We start from the raw sequence: 19,053 nt of genomic DNA, 5'->3' as shown, positions 1-19,053 counted from the left end.
AAAGTAGAAAAGTACTGGTAATATTTATCAGCAGCCAGTCTAGAGGGCTAACACCCAGTCTCTAGTTCTTCCTATATGTATAGAACATACGGTTGTGTATTGTGAAATGAAGATAAAGATAATGTACTATGAATTATCTCAGTAGTCAGGTTAATGTCTCTGCATTCAAGAAGCATATAATTTTGCTGGAGGGCTTAAAACTTAAAACTTATATAAATTAAGTTATATAAAAAAACTTAAAACTTACATAAATTAATACATGGAAGAAAATACATGCAAAGTTATAGGTGGTTTTAGAATTTCTGAATAGATTAGCTGAAAGTTTTCTTGAAAATTTCCTAAAATTCAACCCCCTCACTTTACTGAAAGGGAATTGAATCTCATACTTCCCTAAAGTCAGTACAGTCATTGGAAATCACCATTATTGTGGCCAAGATTAAAAGGGAGTGTTTCATAGAAGAGATGGCATTTGAACTAAACACTGCAGGTTCAATAAGATTTTAGGAGTGAAGAGAGTGAGGGGAAGAGGACAGGTGCAAAGATGAGCGTTCCTGCTTGAATTTGCCTGAGTTTTCAACCAAACCAGCTGAGCTTAAAGAACCATTCTTCTGTATACCTCAAAAACAAAATTGTGTGTATGTGTGTGTGTGTATATATATATATACACATATATATGTGTGTGTGTGTGTGTGTATATATACACATACACACATATGTCTGTATGTATACATATATATACACACATATATGTGTGTGTGTATATGTATATATATGTATGTGTGTGTGTATATATGTGTATATATGTATATGTGTATATACACACATATATATGTGTGTATATATGTATATATGTGTGTATATATATGTATATATAACTGGAATCATTATATATGGAATCATTATATATATTCCATATATATATTATATATGGAATCATGTATATATAACTGGAATCATTCCTCTTAACCTCTTGCTAAGTTTTTATACATATATATATATTTTTATATATATATTTAACCTCTTGCTAAGTTTATATATATATTTTATATATATATAAATATATATATATAATATATATGTAATATATATATATAATATATATATTATATATATATTTATATATATATTTATATATATATAAAATATATATATAAACTTAGCAAGAGGTTAAGAGGAATGATTCCAGTTATATAAATTTAGAGCTCTGAGAGGCATGGGCTTTCCAAGGCACTTAGAATGATCTCTGTTGACTCTTAATCTCAGGAAACAAACTGAGTGTTGCTGGGGAGTGGTGGGGGAGGGATAGCGTGACTGGGTTATAGACATTGGGGAGAGTATGTGCTATGGTGAGTGCTGTGAATTGTGTGAGAGAGATGATTCACAGACCTGTACCCCTGAAGCAAATACTACATTATGTGTTAATTTAAAAAATCTCTCAACATATAAATGCTCATTATCATTGATGTGAGTTTGATAATAGCAACATTTTCATTCAGAGATAGAATTTACCTAGTATTGTATAACAGAGGGACATTTTGTATTTTATTAGGAACTGAAACCTGTTTTACAGATAAGGCTCAGAGAGGTATATGCTTTGATTAAGATCAAACAGTTAGGAAGGTAATTTTAGGACTTCCAGCAAGGTCTGTGGTGTTGTCTTCTCTGCCTTCAATTGTCTTTCTAGTTTTTCTAGGCTAAGATAATACTGAAAGAATTCATAGTGCATTATGGAATTATAATGGGATATGCACAAAAGTAGATGTTTTAAGATTATAGGTTTTAAGTATTCAGGACATTTGAGGCATTCTTAATCAATAAGCTCTTTAGTTTCTCATATTACAGTTATTCCATAAGTACATACAGACTAATAGATCTGTGTTCTTCTGATGGAGTTTCTTTGGTTTCATAAATAGGCCTTATATTGTTAATAATCTTAACATGAGATGTGGAGGAAATATTTTAAGAAACTTAATAATAATTGTATCATGATCAGATTTAGAATTGAAAACTTAATTAGCCATTGTCTTACTGATGCCCCGATATTGTTTTAAGACTGATATTAACTTTTACTTTTTCAGTGCCTTCCCTTTTGGCCTGAAAATTTGTCAGGCAAACTTTGTGTGAGAGTGGTGGGCCATGAAGGATCCTCCAAACCATTTTTTTATAACCGACAGGATAATGGCACTTTACTCAGCTTAGAAGAGCTGGTATGTTTTCATGGTTTTTAATTTAATTTAATTTAACTTAATTTAGTTTAATTTCCTATTATGTTTTCATGTTTTAAAATACAATGTCTTCAGTTTTTAAAATCTGCTTTAAAATATTTTATAGCATTAAAACATGCTATAAAATCTACTACTAATTGAATTTAAATTAAAAAAAAATTCAACTGGAAAAAAATCTACCAGTAATCATTTGAAGGTGCTAATATATATATTTGTAAGGTGCTGTACATGTATTTGTAAGTGATCAAAGCCAGTGTGCTTTTCAGTAATAACTTAAGAAAACAGACTTTTAGTGTCTACATAACTGATTGAAATTCCAAATGTCCTTGTAAGTGAAACCAATGCCTCAAACAGATTTTTTTTTTCTGCAATAGAATGGGGGTATCTTGGTGGATGTAAACACTGCTGAACACTCAACTGTCATAACCTTTTCTGATTACCACGAGGGATCTGCACCTGCTCTAGTAATAAACCACACATCACAGGACGTCCTCACATACAAACAGAGGTATGAAAAACAAGGTGCATGGGAGATCTCATTTGCTTTTTACTGGCCCACAGTCCTTTCTATGTGTTTTTCTTTGAGGTCCCATAGAAGGGCCCACAGTCCTTTCTATGGGAAATGTGTTTCCCATTCCACATGTTTTCTGATTTTAGTATGGTAACACGGAACACATGCTGTTTATTTTAATACCCTCAGCAGGTTTTGGGACAGTTCTCTATATTCTAGTATATTAATATTCCTGAAGAAAAACTTATAAACTTATAAAACTTATAAATATTCATATCAAGTGGGATAAGTCAAAACTATTAACCATCTGAACAGCAGTTCAGATTAGGTTTTTTAGCCAAATGTTTGATACCAAACTAATAGAAAAATTTTTGGACTTTTGGAGCTTTTAAAATTTCAGAATTGCATATAAGGAACTGTGAACCTTTTCAGCTGTTGAAGCATTATCATTCTTTTGTAAGTTGCAAATGCTCCGTGAACCTCTCCCTATAAATCTTTATCAAGCTGTTTCTGCCTCCCCATCCCCTGCCTTAGAAGAGGTGGTAGAAGATTCAATGAGAGGACAATGAATAGGTAGTGGTGTTGAATATAAATATGGAATGATAGGAATTTTGTTGTTCTTGCTTGTGCTGTCATTTGACTTGGATGATACCATTTAAGGACATAATGATAGTTTTAAACCCTTAAAATATATATTACATATTTGCCAAGAATTACTATTATAAATCTGCAAGACATTATTTTATATAAGTGTAAAATCTTATATATACCTAAGGTTATTTTTACATACGGAATTATTTTATATAAAATAATGCCTTTTAGATTTACCTGTTCTTAATTCTCCTGACTGGAATCCACTGGGAGATTTAAAATTACAGAATGGGATTGAAACCTAATTGGGTTCCTTTTGTTGTTGTTATTCCCTGGAAAGTTTTTTGTAATATGGACTAATACTTCTTAAACTTTAATGATTTGAATCTCCCAGAAATCTCATTAAAATACAGATTCTGATTGAATAAGTTTTAGGCAGGGCCCAGGATTTTGTACTTCCAGCAAGCTCCAGGTAAAACTGCTGCTTCTCCATAGATCACAGATTGAGTAGCAACAGCGTGGACCTAATTTTTGTTTTTCCCCAAGGCTCATGTTTCTTATCTATTGCATTTCATTAATAAACTTAAATTTAAGCACTGAGTGACATTCTACTGCTGCTAAAGGATTTATTGTTTATAGCTTTTCCTGCAGGTGAGCCCTGATGTGCCAGTTTGTTTACTTTAATAAATTCCATGGCCTGCATCAGTTTGGAGTACACTGCAACTTCAGAAAGGCAATATTCCCATCCCTCAAGCTTTAAGCTGTTAGTTTATTGGACATTTTAGGGTACTTATTTTTAGGCAGAGTTCTGTTTATTAAGAAAGGCAATTTTAGAAGATTTTTGTGCCAGTCCACTCCTCTGTAAACCTCAGGTCTGGGTTACTCAGAGCCTGGCTGTTTTCATCTTCCCTCTGGTGGTTGTGTTTCAGTGGGTCACAGGAGGAGGTGCACTTGGTGCCAGGAGAAGCTCGACTTTTTGCTTGGGCAGACCCTACTGGTACCAGAAAACTTACCTGGACATATGCAGCAAATACCGGAGAACACAGTCTGTTAAAGGTATCATGTGATGTGAATGAGTGCTGTAAGACGGGACTGGTGGCAAAGGAAGCAGACAGGCCAGCTTCTTACCGTCATGTTTGTCCTTACTCAACTAAAAATGAATTGGAAGTATTTTCAAAATAGGTCAGTTTTGGAGATTAGATTGCAAGTAATTCATACCAGTATTTTAGATTAGTCAAAATAATTTCTTTACAGTTTAAAAAACAGGCCTACTTTATCTTGTCCGAGTGAAGACCAGTGAAGTATCTTTTTATATATACCTTTTTTTTTTTTTAAAGAAAGGAACTTTAAAGCTATGTAAAAACAACTTTATTTTGAACATATGCATGCCAATGTTGGCTGTGAGGTTTTTAGGCATATTTTCCCAATGAAGACCATATATTTTAATTAAAGGAATTGGACAGTATGCAAATTAACCCACAGAAGGAATTTAATGAAATAATTTATTAAAATAATATTTAGGTAGCTAATTCAATCAAATATGTTATTCTTAGACTCTTAAACTTTGGGAAGGTCTACCAGCCTTTCTCTAGCGTAGGAATTGCTTCTATATTAGTGATATAGATCTTTTGTTTCTATAGAAATATATTCTGTTATGAAAAGTTATACAGTGTGTCCTGTTCTGCTGTCTGATAATGCCAGTTGTTAAAAAAGCTTTATTGACTTTTGCTTTAAAATGGTAATCAGCTAGTAGTGGCCGAATTTTCCTCTCTTCTGTTACATCTGAAATACCCATAAAAGAGACTTAACCCACTTTTGAAAAATCAGATAGTTCCTCTGTTACAAGATTCTTGGAATAATTTTCACCATAACAATTTGATGGAGCTATACTGCCTTGCTTGTGCTTTACTTTTTACAAGACCGAAACTCAAAGTTTTGTAAATGGTACAGAGGCTTAAATTCCCTGATCTTCTTAGCTTCTTGGCTCAGAGACATGGGAGCTCTAGCAGAGGTCTCTGACTGTGCTGGTATTGTTTCCCTCTTGTCACATTTAACGCTGCTCAGTAACTATAACACCCAGTGGCAGTATGTAGACACTAGAGAGAAAGTGGGAAAGAACTCCTGGAGGAGGATATTCAGATCTGTATACTGAGGCAGATTGAGAAAGAATCTGGGAATAGTGTATGTGGGGATTGTGGTTTTTAATGTTTCTTTTCTATTTGGTGTTGGAAAACCAGGGAACCAGGCAATAGGAAAAGTAGATAATTGTGCCTCAGTTAGCACCTAATCTGCCAGATTCTGTAAACTGAGCTAGAAGCAAGGCAGTTGCCCATTCCCTTGTTTGCTAAGTCAATTTGAGAACAGAGTTTCACTTAGGCCCAGGTGAACATGGTGAGGGAGTTCAAAGAAAATCCATACATTATTGACAAAAATGAGTCTGAACAGATCTTTCCTTATTAAGTGTGAATGAACAGGGAAAAAAAACCAACAAAAAGCAGCAACATGGGGTTAATGAAAAAAAATAGCTCAGGAGAAAAATGTGAAATTATCCTGTAGAATCAGAAGGTGATTATACCCCTGAAACTTCTTTTACTACAGGAGGACCACAAGAAATTTTCCAAGTTTATGTCTTGCATCCTCAACTAAGTTACAAAGCTGTAACAGCTATGAAATAGAAGAATGCGTGGTGAAATAAAAAGACACACCCAAATGAAGTAGAAGTGGAGTAGGGAAACAATATATTCTGTTCATACCATAAATATACCATTTAATCTTAAATTCTAATTACAAAAGTACAGATTAAAGTTTTTGTTTTTTAAAAAATCTATCAGTAGAACTAAAATCACTGGTAAGAAAATTTTAAAGCAATTGAGAAAACGAAAATAAAGACAATTTTGCCCTTAGAGTAAAGGAAGGAGACTTAAGGAAGTATATGACAAGTGGCAAGTACATTTTATTGAATCTATCTCCTGTGTTAATGCTTTCTGCATATTATCACTAATTCTTATGATCGGAATTCAGGACTGCTGGTTAAAATTCAAAACCAGGAGGCGCCTGGGTGGCTCAGTGGGTTAAAGCCTCTGCCTTCGGCTCAGGTCATGATCCCAGGGTCCTGGGATCCAGCCCTGCATCTCGCTCTCTGCTCAGCAGGGAGCCTGCTTCCTCCTCTCTCTCTGCCTGCTTCTCTGTCTACTTGTGATCTCTGTCTGTTAAATAAATAAATAAAATCTTTAAAAATAAAAATAAACAAATAAATAAAATTCAAAACCTGGTCTATCTGACTTAATACTCCGTGGACTTTTTCCGTTAAACCATGCTTCCCATCAAGTATGATGGTTTAACTTCCCATCAGTTATGAAAATGGTTTAAATTCTCCTATTTAAAAGATAAAACTCAGATTAAGTTAGAAAACAGCATCTAAATATATGCTACTTACAAAAGATATGTCTTAACCAAACTAACACAGAACATGATAAGCATGAAGAGGCAGTAAGGATTTAGGAGGCAAACGGAAGTAAAAAGAAAGCGAAGTTGTTGATTTTAATTTCTGCACAACTATAATTCAAAGCAAAAACTTTAAGTAGAATATGATGATATGACAAAGTAATATTCCATTCACTCAGTCTTAAAAATGATGAGTTCATGCCATTTATGAAAACATGGATGGACCTTGAGGGTACTATGCTAAAAGAAATAAGTCAGAGAAAGAAAAATACCTGTATGATTTCACGTAAACACTGAAATCTAGAAAACAACAACCAACCAACTAAACAAACAAAACCAGAAACAGACCCATCAATACAGAGAACAAACTTGTGGTTGCCAGAGATTGAGGTGGGGGATGAGCAAAATGGGTGAAAGGGAGTGGAATGTACAGGCAGGCTTCCAGTTATGGAATGAGTAAGTCACAGAGCTGACAGGTACAGCATAGGGAATATAGTCAGTGATACAGTAATAGTGTTGAATGGTGACAGATCATAGCTACGCTTGTGGTGAGCATAGGATAATGTAGAGCGTTGTTGAATCATTATGTTGTCCACCTAAAACTAATGAAACATCATGTGTCAACCATACTTCAATTAAAAAAAAGCAATAGACAGATGATAAACAGCAACCAAACTCAGCTGTTCCTATTCTCTTGATAAATCCTTTGTTTGCCTTTTTTTCCAAGAAAGCATGAAATGAAAAGTATATAGTAGGTCCTTGTACTGTTTGTTGAAATGAACTCTTATATTTATGTAGCCCAGAATGAGGAGGAAATCATTATTTCAGTCTCTAAAAACACTGACCAAATCAAGTCTTATATTTTTAGTGCTATATGAGACCTTCAGCCAAGAAGGCTTTACAAAACAGTACACACTAAGTACAAACAATAGTTATATATAGTGTGACTTATAGAAATATTTGCAGTGTTGTAAGTTATTTAAAAATAAAAATAAACTAGGTTATTTTTATGTGAGGTTACTCTTCTAATAAGTTTAGGAACCTCTCCGTCTTGGAGACAAATAAGCGTCTTAGGACACAGGTACCCTTGCAGGGTACTTTTGTTCCTGCTGAGTGCCCTTGGAGCAGTCAAATGTAGATGTAGGGTACAAAAAAAATAAAGCACTGTTAATGTTTGTTATTGTTTGAAAGCATTGGTGAGTTAAAATATGTTATGACTTTAATTAATTTATGTCATTTTGATGGTTAACTTTCCAATTTATGTCATGTTTTTCAAACTTTTCTAAATGTTCTCAGATACTGTAGTTTAACTTTATGTAATAAAAACTTACTGCTTATAGGTTTAATATAGTCTTTCTTTTCCCCAGGATGAATGTGGCCAGTTTCCTTATGATGCAAATACTCAGATACACTGGGTATCATTCTTAGATGGACGCCAGAGAGTGTTGCTTTTCACTGATGATGTTGCCTTGGTTTCCAAAGCACTGCAGGCAGAAGAAATGGAGCAGGCTGATCATGAAATAACCTTTTCTCTCCACAGTCTTGGGCTTTCCCTGGTTAACAATGAAAACAAGCAGGAAGTTTCATATATTGGGATAACCAGGTATGGAAGAAGGAAGATGGGGCATCAGAAATCTTTAAAAAACATTGAGTTCATAATATCAAGTTTAATGAGAGTAAACAGCTGTTCTGAATTTTTATATTCTTTCAGTATAACATGAACAGTTTTTTTTTCACTGCTAATTGAAAAGTCCCTAAGATAGAAAGATGACTAAGATAATGCCTCTGTACTTACTGTACTTACCATTTGGTGGAGAAAAAAGAGGTTTGCTTCTTTGTTTTTGGTATGTATTGTTGAATTATGATATGATGAGTTTGATGAATTATGATAACAGAAATGCTACAAAGAAGTATATAAACGTGCAATGGAAGTACAGAGATAGAAACAAATAAATTGTTTTGTGCAGTAGAGACTGAAGAAACTGGCCTGGATTAGAGGAAGCCGACAAGAGTGGGTCAGATAAATTAGAGGAAATATTCATGGAGGAGGCAATATTTGACATGGGTCTATAGTCTTTAATGTGCGGTTATTTAGAACGTTTTAGTAGTGATGGAATCAGTTATTTGCTCTGATTCTGCTTGTATCTGTATAAGGAAAGTATTTGAATTCATTTATTTTGACTTTTTAAATCTCACTAACTTTGGTAAAAGACACCTTCTTTTCTTGGAGACTGATGGATAGAATGATTACCATGTTCCCATGTATAACCATCATAGCGTCAATATCAATAATCATGTTTAGTGAAGTAAAACATTAAGTCAATAAAAAGATCACATATGTAACATACTTTATGCAACACCTGATGGATTAAGAGTTCTATAAAGTGTATACATCCTGGGGTGCCTGGGTGGCTCAGTGGGTTAAAGCCTCTTCCCTCCGCTCAGGTCATGATTCCAGGGTCCTGGGATCGAGCCCTGCATCGGGCTCTCTGCTCAGTGGGAACCTGCTTCCCCCTCTCTCTCTGCCTGCTTCTCTGTCTACTTGTGATCTCTCTCTGTCAAATAAATAAATAAAATCTTTAAAAAAAGGGTATACATCCATTGATTAAAATATTAATATATTTGTATATATATGAGAAATATATTCTTTTGGCTCTATACTTGAGAATTTTACGGTATTTTTAACCTAAATATGAAAATAATTTTTAAGTCCTATAAATTCAATTTCTTCACTCTGTTGTTCTTTGATATAACTTATTTTTACTTTAATATTACATACGTTATTACATTTTGTCAGACTGGTCCTTACTCATAAGGACTTTTAAAAATTCATCTGAAAGAACTTGGTTATCTTTTTTCTGATGCAGTAAGCATTTAATACACATTCAGTGAGGATATGTACTGAGGAAAAATAAATCAGTTATGTAATTTTTAAAGATAAACTTACTTTTTAGGCAGTTTTAGGTTTCCAGAAAAATTGGCTGTAACATACTAAGTTCCCATATGCCCTGCATTTTCCCCCTATTATTAACATCTTGAAATAGTGTGGTACATTTTTTACTGTTGATGTTCTAATGTTGATGCCTTATTATTATCTAAAGTCCAGTGTTGATGTTGTTTGTTATGTCTGCTCTTAGTGTATAAATTCTATAGGTTTGACATTTGGATAATACATCTGTCATTATAGTGTTCTGTAGAAGAGTTTCAGTATCATAAAAAGTCACCTGTGTGTCACCTTTTCATCCCTTTCTCCCTCCCTCTGAACCTCTGGAAACCACTGATCTTTTTATCGTCCCTAGGTTTTGCCTTTCCCAGAATGTCATATCATTGGAATCATATGTATGTAGCTTTTTCAGATAAGCAACTTTCACCTAGCAATATTTTTTTAAGTTTCCTCATGTTCTTTTTGTGCTTGATAACTCATTTTAAAAAAATCACTTAATACTATCCCATGTCTGGATGTGCCAGTTTATTCACCTATTGAAAGACACCTTGGTTGCTTCTAAGTTTTGGCCTTTATGACTAAAGCTGCCATAAACATTCATAGGCAGGTTTTTGTGTAGACATAAGTTTTTATCTCATTTGGGTATATATCAAGGGGCGTGACTGCTAGATTTTATGGTAGGATTATGTTAAGTTTTGTAAGGAATTGCCAAGTTGTTTTTCAAAGCGTCTGCAGCATTTGGTGTTGTCCATGTTTCAAATTTTGGCCATTCTAACAGGGATGTAGTGATATGTCATTATTGTTTTAATTTGCAATTCCCTAATTACATGTGCTGTTGAGTATCTTTTCAAATGCTTATTTGCTATCAGAATATCTTCTCTGGTGAGATTCAGGTCTTTTGCCCATTTTAAAATTTTTCATTTTCTTATTAAATTTCAAGAGTTCTTTGTATCATTGAAGTAAGTCTTTTATCAGATAGGTGTTTTGCAAATATTTTCTCCCAGTCTTTGGTTGTCTTTTCATTCTTCTAACAGTGTCTTTCACACAGAAGAGGTTTTTAATTTTAATGAGACCGGGGCGGGGGAGGGGGGAATTTTCTTTCCTGAGTTGTGCTGTAGGAGTTTTAGTGTAGAAGTCAAAAAAATGCAAAGTTACGTGCATTTTCTCCTGTGTTACCTGCTGGATTTTATACTTTTGTGTTTGATATTTAGGCCTATAGTTATACATTTTGAGTTAGTTTTTGTAAAATCTGTAAGTTCTAGGTCTAGATTAATTTTTTTTTTTTTGCATGTTCAGTTCTGTCACCATTTGTTGAAAAGATTGTACTTTTTCCATTGAATTGCCTTTGCTCCTTTTCAAAATCAGTTGCCTATATTTGTTTGGGTCTATTTCTGGACCCTTTATTCGCTTGGTGTGATTGTCAGTTCTTTCACCCATAGCACACTGTCTCGATTTCTATAGTTTTGTGGTAATCTTGAAGTCATGTAGTATCAGTCCTCCCACTTTTTTCTTCTTTATTATTATGTTGACTATTTTGAGTCTTTTGCCTTTCCATATAAACTTTAGAATTAGTTTATCAGTTAGCTGGGGTATTGGTTGGGATTGCTTCGAAGCTATAGATCAACTTGGAAAGAACTGACGTTTGACATTATTCAGTCTTCATATGGGTGTACAAAGATGCTTGTATTCAGATCTTTGATCTCTTTGATCAGACTTCTCTAGTTTTCCTCATACCGATTCTGTACAAATTTGTTAGATTTTGTTTATACCTAAGTATAAACATTTCTCTATATTAGCACCATTTCTCTGGTGCTAATATAAATATTATTGTCTTTTTAATTTCAAATTTCAGTTGTTCATTGCTGATATGTAAGAACACAATTGATTTTTGTATATTAACTTTGTATCTTGAAACATTCGTTGCAGGAATTTTTTTTTTTTATTGATTCTTTAGGATTTTCTGCATAGACAGTCATGTCATCTGAGAACAAAGACAGCTTTATTTCTTCTTTCCTAATCTGTATACCTTTTATTTTCTTGACTTATTGCATTATCTAGGATCTCCCAGTGTTGAATAGGAGTGGTAAGAGTAGATGTCCTTGTTCTTTGTTCCTGGTCTTAGTAAGAAAGCATCTGGTTTCTCATTCTTAAGTATGATGTTAACTGTAGGTTTTTTGTAGATGTTCTTTTTCAGGTTGAGGTTCACCCCCCTCCCTAATTTGTTGAAGAGTTTTTGTCATGAATTGATGTTGGATTTATATTATTTATTTATTCATTCATTCATTCTTTTATTTTAGAGAGAGAGGAGGGTCAGAGGGAGAGGAAGAAAGAGGATCTTAAGCAGGCTCCACACCGAGTGCAGAGCCTGACTCAGAGCTTGATCTCACAACCCCGAGACCATGTTCTGAACCAAAATCAAGAGTTGAATGCTTAACCCACTGAGCCACTCAGGCAACCCAAGATTTATATAATTTATAGTAGATATTTTATTCATTATCTTAATTGATTAAATACATAATATAGTGAGGACATTGTTAACAGTGTCATTGATTAATACCAACAAACTATGTTAAATTAAAATATTATGGGGTTGTATTTTATCATTATGCAAACAGTCTTCTCTAATCAGGGATCAGCAAAGTATGTCCTGTGAGCCCAATCTAGTTGATGACCTGTTTCTTAGAGACTTCGGTCTAAGAATTTTTTACATTTTTAAATGGTTGGAAAAAATTGAAAGAAAATAGTATTTTGTAATGCATGAAGATTATACAAAATTCAGAGTTTGTTGCCCATAACTGAGGCTTTATTAGAACACAGCCTTTGCTTATTCCTTCACATGTCTATGGCTACTTTTGCACTGCTGCTTAGCACACAACAAAGGAAAAATAACTCAAGAGTGTAGATTACCACACATATAACTATCCTGCCACTTTTGTTTTTTATTACTAATGCATACTGACCATGTTAAAAGAAGTAGAGAAAGTGGACTTTGAGTATCTCTCTTCCAGGTCACAGTTAGTTATTAAATGAAATGGCAAAGCATTATTTTATTATGTAATGACCCTGTGCTAAAAGAATATTTACCTGTGCTAAAAGAATATTGCAATTTCCAAACTAAGCACTTGTCCAAATATACCCACCTCACAGGAAAGGAATGCCCAGAAAAATTTGAAAATTTAAGACAAAGTAACTCATACAACAGACTTTCTTCACAAAAATAAAAAACTAAAAAAACCTGAATGACTCATCTGTTAGCCAGGCAAGGAACATCTTTTACCAATGGTGAGTTAATTGAATCACCTGAATGTAGCAGCTGAAGAGAGAGGTGTCCAGCATTAATAAACTTAGGACCCTTAGCCTTTTTGTGAAAACAGTTGCTTGAAGAACTGAGGACTTTCAGAGCAACATCAATAGTCAATTAAAATAAGGCAAATCATTTTGAGTGGTTTTCCTTGGCTCTTAATGTGTCACCAGATGTTACCCATACTGCTCACTTATTGTGTATTTGAGAAGCCAGTGCAGAGTTTGAAGTGACTAAAGAATTAGCCTCCATGAATACTGACTTTGAGCCCTAATAATGAAATGTTGTCACCCCTAAGAAAGGTTAAAAAAATTTTTTTGTATATATGGTGACAGATGTTAACTAGGTTTATTGTTATGATCATTTCACAATATATGCAAATATTAAATCATTAGTGTACCTGAAATTAATTTAATGTTATGTCAATTATACCAAATTATATGTCAATTATAAAAAATTTTTAAAAATTTTGATCTCAGGGTCCTGGGATTAAGCCCAGCATCAGGCTCTCTGCTTGGCAGGGAGTCTTCTTCCCCCTCTCTGCCTATTTGTGATCTTTCTGTCAAATAAATAAATAAAATATTTTAAAAAATAAAATAAAATAAAATTTGTACTCAGTTGTTTTTATGTTTTGAATCTGGTCAATTAGAAAAATTTGTGCAATTTTTTTCTCTTGTTATTTAAGCACTTAACCTCAATTTTGTCTTAGCCATAAAGCCTAAAATATTTACTATATGGCTTTTTATGAAAAAAGTTTGTGAGTTCCTTAATAGATTAATGTCAATGTGTGAGAGAAGAACATTTCCCCTGCCCCTTTTCCTTATGTACTTTTATAATACAGGTGTATTTTGCTGCTTAAAAAAATATCTTGTATAATTTTCATAGAAGATTTATAGTTGTAATAATTTGAGGTTGAATGACAATTCCCGCAGCCTAATATATACTACTAATTTAATTTTCTTTGTGAATTGTTTTAGTTCTGGTGTTGTTTGGGAGATGAAACCAAAGCAGAAATGGAAGCCTTTTAGTCAAAAGCAGATAATGTTGCTGGAACAGTCCTATAAAAAATATCAAGTATCAAAAGACCATGGATGGATTAAACTAGATAATAATTTTGAGGTATACCAGAATTTTTTGGTTTTGGTTTTTATATATGTATTTCATCGGTGCATAATAAGTAAGGAAAATTTAGAGTAAAATTTTGTGTGCAAAATTTTATCCAAGTAAAAACGTGTGGGCAGAAACTAATTTATTTATAGCAAATGAACTCTTATTTGTTAGTAGGATTGACATGACTGATAATCATTAGTACACTTTAAATCAAAATACGTTATTAAATCATGTACTGTGAAACTGATTTAAATGTTTCTCTTTTGCGCTTTTGTAATTTCTTCTGTTTATAAGACAGTTTCATGGAACTTGTTTTCAGTATGATTATGCAGAAATTAATATTGCTTATTGGAACTTTTGTTCTGTTTTGAATGATACAAATATATATTGGTAAATAAAGTCTGTGCAAAATTACGTATTTCAGTAATGAAAAATCCGTAGAAAATCCGTTCAATTAAGTTCATTAAATGTGAATGATTGTTGGACTTGGGTAGATATCGCAAATACAGGTGTACTCTCTACAGGCCCTTACAGTATTGCAGTTGAAGGGCACTTTTACCCTAAGAAGACCCCCGAAGCTTGACTGCAATTTCTCATTTGCTTTGGTTCAGTTACACACTTCTAGTTATTCTTTGTCTTTGATGTCTAATGGTTGGGTTTGCATTGATTACCAGATATGCTCCCCACCCCAACCTCATCCCTATAAAGGTTGGCCATGCTCAAATGAAAACAAACTGACATAAATAAGCTATTAACTATTCGTTGTTTAACTTTGTTAGAACAAAATTTAAGAATTACCTAGAATTACTCATTATTATTGAGATTTTTTAAAAAATATAAAGCATGGTTTGTTTTCTTTAACTGCAGTTTATATAATTGGAAATTTCCTCAGTTGTTTTCTTGTTTTCCTCATCATTTTGGTGGAAAACTGATGATTCTGCTTCAAAGATCTCAACTGTAGATCATCTTAAGGCAGATCTTTTGGTGGGACATAGAGATTAAAATGTTTTCTCCTTTCAATTTGTGAGTAAATGGGTATTTAAAAGGGGCTATCCTGCTAATACCAAGTCATCATAAACATATGTGCTTTTTCCCCAGGTCAATTTTGATAAAGTTCCCATGGAAATGCGCCTCCCTGTTCATTGCCCAATAAAGCGAGATTTTTTATCAGGGATTCAGATTGAGTTTAAGCAGTCTCCTCACCAGAGAAGTTTAAGAGCCAGATTGTACTGGCTTCAGGTAACATTGTCATTTTCAGTTCAATAAGTATACCTAATCACTTTGGGAAACCTGGGGGTAAAAATTTTTTTGCAAGACTCTAGCATACATTGTAAACAGTATTTTTCTTTTTGTTTGTATATTTATTCCCTTTTCCCATGTATCCTGTGGATTCTCTATACTTAGTGTCCCAAAGATTGTGACTGTTGAGACTGTTTAATTTGACCAGATGGCCTGTAAGAATGTTTTCCTGCACTGAAATTGTTATTTTTAAATAATTCCTTTGAATTTGTCATGGAATCCCAAATAAGATTTTCTCTTGTCATTCTACACAGGAGTGGACATTGGAGAACATTTTTGTCTGCTTGCTTTCTTGCTCCCTTCTTGCTTCCCTTCCTCTCTTCCTTTTAACTACTAAATACTACTTAGGACATTTTTATTCTTTTTCTTCTTTCTAATTTCATATCCTTTTCCCACTTACATTTTACTTAAATTATAAACTGTCGAAATCTCACATGATCCATAAGCACAAATATTTTGATTAATAGTGTATATGCTGCACAGTGTTAATGTACTTACGAGGAAATTAAATATTTCCTTATGTAAAAGGCTGCCCTTGCTGGCATATGTATGAATTTTAGTTTTAAAGTGAAACTTCTAATAGCACCACATATACAATACAAATATTTAATTCTGATGAAATTAGTAGCCTCTTCTATAATATTATCTCTAAAACTAAAAGTTATTACATTATTTCAAATCCTGCTGAATTCTTTTCTTTTCTTTCTTTCTTTCTTTTTTTTTTTTTAAGGTTGATAGTCAGTTACCAGGTACAGTGTTTCCTGTTGTATTTCATCCTGTGGCTCCTCCAAAATCTATTGCTTTGGATTCAGGTAAAAAAAGAAAAAAATTGAGACATCCTATTTTAAAAATTAAGTAGACATTATTTTGATCTAGTATAAAGCTTGATTTTTTTCTCTCATTTTTTTGTTTTCTTTCTTCCTCTTAGAGCCCAAACCTTTCATTGATGTGAGTGTCATCACAAGATTTAATGAATACAGTAAAGTATTACAGTTCAAGTAAGTAAAGATTGCCCTACTTAACTAAAGGAATTTAAAACGAGAATCTATTTTGAAAATAAATTGTACTCCTGTGAGGCTGATTTCCAAATAAAACTTATTTTCTACTTGAACATATGAATCTACTTATGGTTAAGTCATTTTCTATGTTGACCTTAATATAATAATAGTCCCTCTATATTTTAAGGTGTAAAGTTCCTTAACCACTTATCCTCTTTGTAATTCCAATTAGAATATAAAATAGCCAGTGAAATATAAATATTGTATGTATTTGTGAAATGTGCTCTTGAAACAATTGCTGTAGCCCTTAGAAATGGAATAATACATGCTATATCATCTAATGGTATTTGTCTCTTCTGTAACATGATAAATACGGGATTTGGGACTTTAAATGCTAAGTATCAATACAGCAGTATTACCACCAGTGAAATCTTAACTCTAGTGGGGGGAAAAAAAAACAGCTCAGTTAAGGATACCTTGATCTTGTTAACGTAACACTTTTTTTAAGACATGAAGGTATAAAAATCTTGTTGACTTCTGGCCAAAATCAGAGTTTAACATTGAAAATTACAAGGTTTGTTAGAAACCCCTTTCTGTCTTTTGAAAATTTTTTTCCTCAGGTATTTTATGGTCCTCATTCAGGAAATGGCCTTGAAAGTTGATCAGGGGTTTCTAGGAGCTATTATTGCACTGTTTACCCCATCAACGGACCCTGAAGCTGAAAGAAAACGGGTAACAATTTTTATTTCTTGGGGAAATTATAAACTAAAAAAAAAAAAAATCAGCCATTCCTTGAACTAATTAGAGAAAAACAATTAAAATATTAATTCCTGATTTCATTTTTTTCAGACAAAGTTAATCCAACAAGATATTGATGCTCTAAATGCAGAGTTAATGGAGACTTCAATGACTGATATGTCAGTTCTTAGTTTTTTTGAACATTTCCATATTTCTCCTGTTAAGGTTTGTTATAATTATTATTTTTAAAATTGTGCAGAATTGTAAGATTTTTGAAGGCTCTCTGTATAAATGTGTATTTTAATTTGCATCAAATATTTGGTGGGAATTTTCTTTGATTAATTGAAATAATTAAGACAATTCTCTGTAACATATGTACAACCATAATTCCCACAGAGAAACCGTCAGAGCATGTTCTCTAGTCTTGAATTAATAACCCCTTTATTCAAGGAAGGAGCTGACAAAAGCATTTCTTAATTAAGCGAAGAAGTACTCACCAACATTTAATGTTTTGGTTGCACTTTGTAACTACTATCACTGTCTAAACAGAGAGCTATAATGGGTGCCCTAACCAGAATGTGAAAACGCTGAAGTAGGTATTATACTGTTGATGTGGTGTTTTTCACCCTTCCAAAATTTGATTGTAACTAAGGGAGTGGAAAATTGGATACCTTTCACTTGCCTGATTTTGTACTTTATGAACCCATTTACTTTTCTCTTTTTGTTGTTCTTTCTAGGTTTTATAGGAAGAGGTGACTGCTTAGTAAATTCACAAATGCCACCAACCATAACTCTCTACACTTGTGTAATGGGCCAGATTTACAATTAAGTAACTCTAAAATATTGATGGTCCTTTACTTTCTCAAAAACTGTTCACAGCACATTATTTTCAATTGCATACACCAATCCTTCTGGCAAAGTAAATTAATTTATAAAATGGAATTGAATTATTATTTTAAATTGATATACTAGTTTGGTAGTATTAGACATATTTAGTGTAAGGTTTAAAATTTATATCATTTCATGTAGTAGGTTATACACAATTTCTCTTTCATTATTAAGTGAAAATCACTTATGAGTTTGAACAGTACCTTTAATAGATATTTGCTGAATGCCTACTATCAAAGTTGCTCTGGAATGTATAAAATGACTTCCTGGATTTTATAATCTTACGGGAGTATTAAAGATTGTTAATTTATCGATTCATGATTTTACTCAGGAGTTCCACCATGAGGTTGAGTAATTAAGATCATGAACTGTAGTTGTTTTCTTATTCCATGGTGACTTTGCCTTAGGGAAAAAGGTTGGACCTCTGTCCACCTAAGCTGACCTTTCCTGGATCTGTATACTCTCTGACTCTGCAGTGGGCAGAAGTCCACACCAAAAGAACAAACAAAACAAAACCCCAAACCAGGCTTTCCTGATTTTATTCCACGTCTCCTCTGTTGAGCTCTACCTTGGTTAGGTAAAATGCAGAATAAGAAAGGAGAGTCATCTGATTTATTTGCCTTTATAGACTACCTTCTGCCTGTGTCTTTTGCCACTATTGCACTATCGACGGTACAGCACAAAGTAGAAGCTAAATGGGAATGTGAAAATCTCGTGCTTCGGTACTGAGTTAAGGAGTCTGTGGAGGCTGAAACCTTATTTCTTTTTTTAAATTTATTCAACAACATGCTAATTGTTGCTGTAATTGTCATGTTGTTCTTACTTATTATTGTTGTATAATTATAATTGTTATTAATTATTGCCATAAATTATTTACCTTAGTTAGATGAAAATAAATTATTAATTATTTTGACTGGTAGACATGTTTTGTATGCCAGTTGACATGTTTTTCTTCTTAAAATGATTATACTATTTTTGTAAAGTGTCTTGAGCCCCTCCGTATA

General features: G+C 33.1%; 1 protein-coding gene across 1 annotated transcript in view; it reads left to right on the top strand.

Moving 5' to 3' along the window:
* VPS13C (vacuolar protein sorting 13 homolog C) overlaps positions 1-19,053 on the top strand; it is a 191,705-nt gene that overhangs the window by 148,935 nt on the left and 23,717 nt on the right. The window contains exons 62-71 of the mRNA XM_080807819.1: positions 2,079-2,207; positions 2,600-2,733; positions 4,257-4,383; positions 8,139-8,374; positions 13,994-14,135; positions 15,225-15,365; positions 16,156-16,237; positions 16,354-16,423; positions 17,044-17,155; positions 17,273-17,386. Coding sequence (XP_080663945.1) covers positions 2,079-2,207; positions 2,600-2,733; positions 4,257-4,383; positions 8,139-8,374; positions 13,994-14,135; positions 15,225-15,365; positions 16,156-16,237; positions 16,354-16,423; positions 17,044-17,155; positions 17,273-17,386 — 1,287 coding nt within the window. The remainder of the gene's footprint in view (positions 1-2,078; positions 2,208-2,599; positions 2,734-4,256; positions 4,384-8,138; positions 8,375-13,993; positions 14,136-15,224; positions 15,366-16,155; positions 16,238-16,353; positions 16,424-17,043; positions 17,156-17,272; positions 17,387-19,053) is intronic.

Source organism: Martes martes (assembly GCF_963455335.1).
Source record: "Martes martes genome assembly, chromosome: 7".
NCBI classification, from domain to species: Eukaryota; Metazoa; Chordata; class Mammalia; order Carnivora; family Mustelidae; genus Martes; species Martes martes.
The sequence above is the reverse complement of the archived record's forward strand: the minus strand, read 5'-3'. Positions and strand labels throughout refer to the sequence as shown.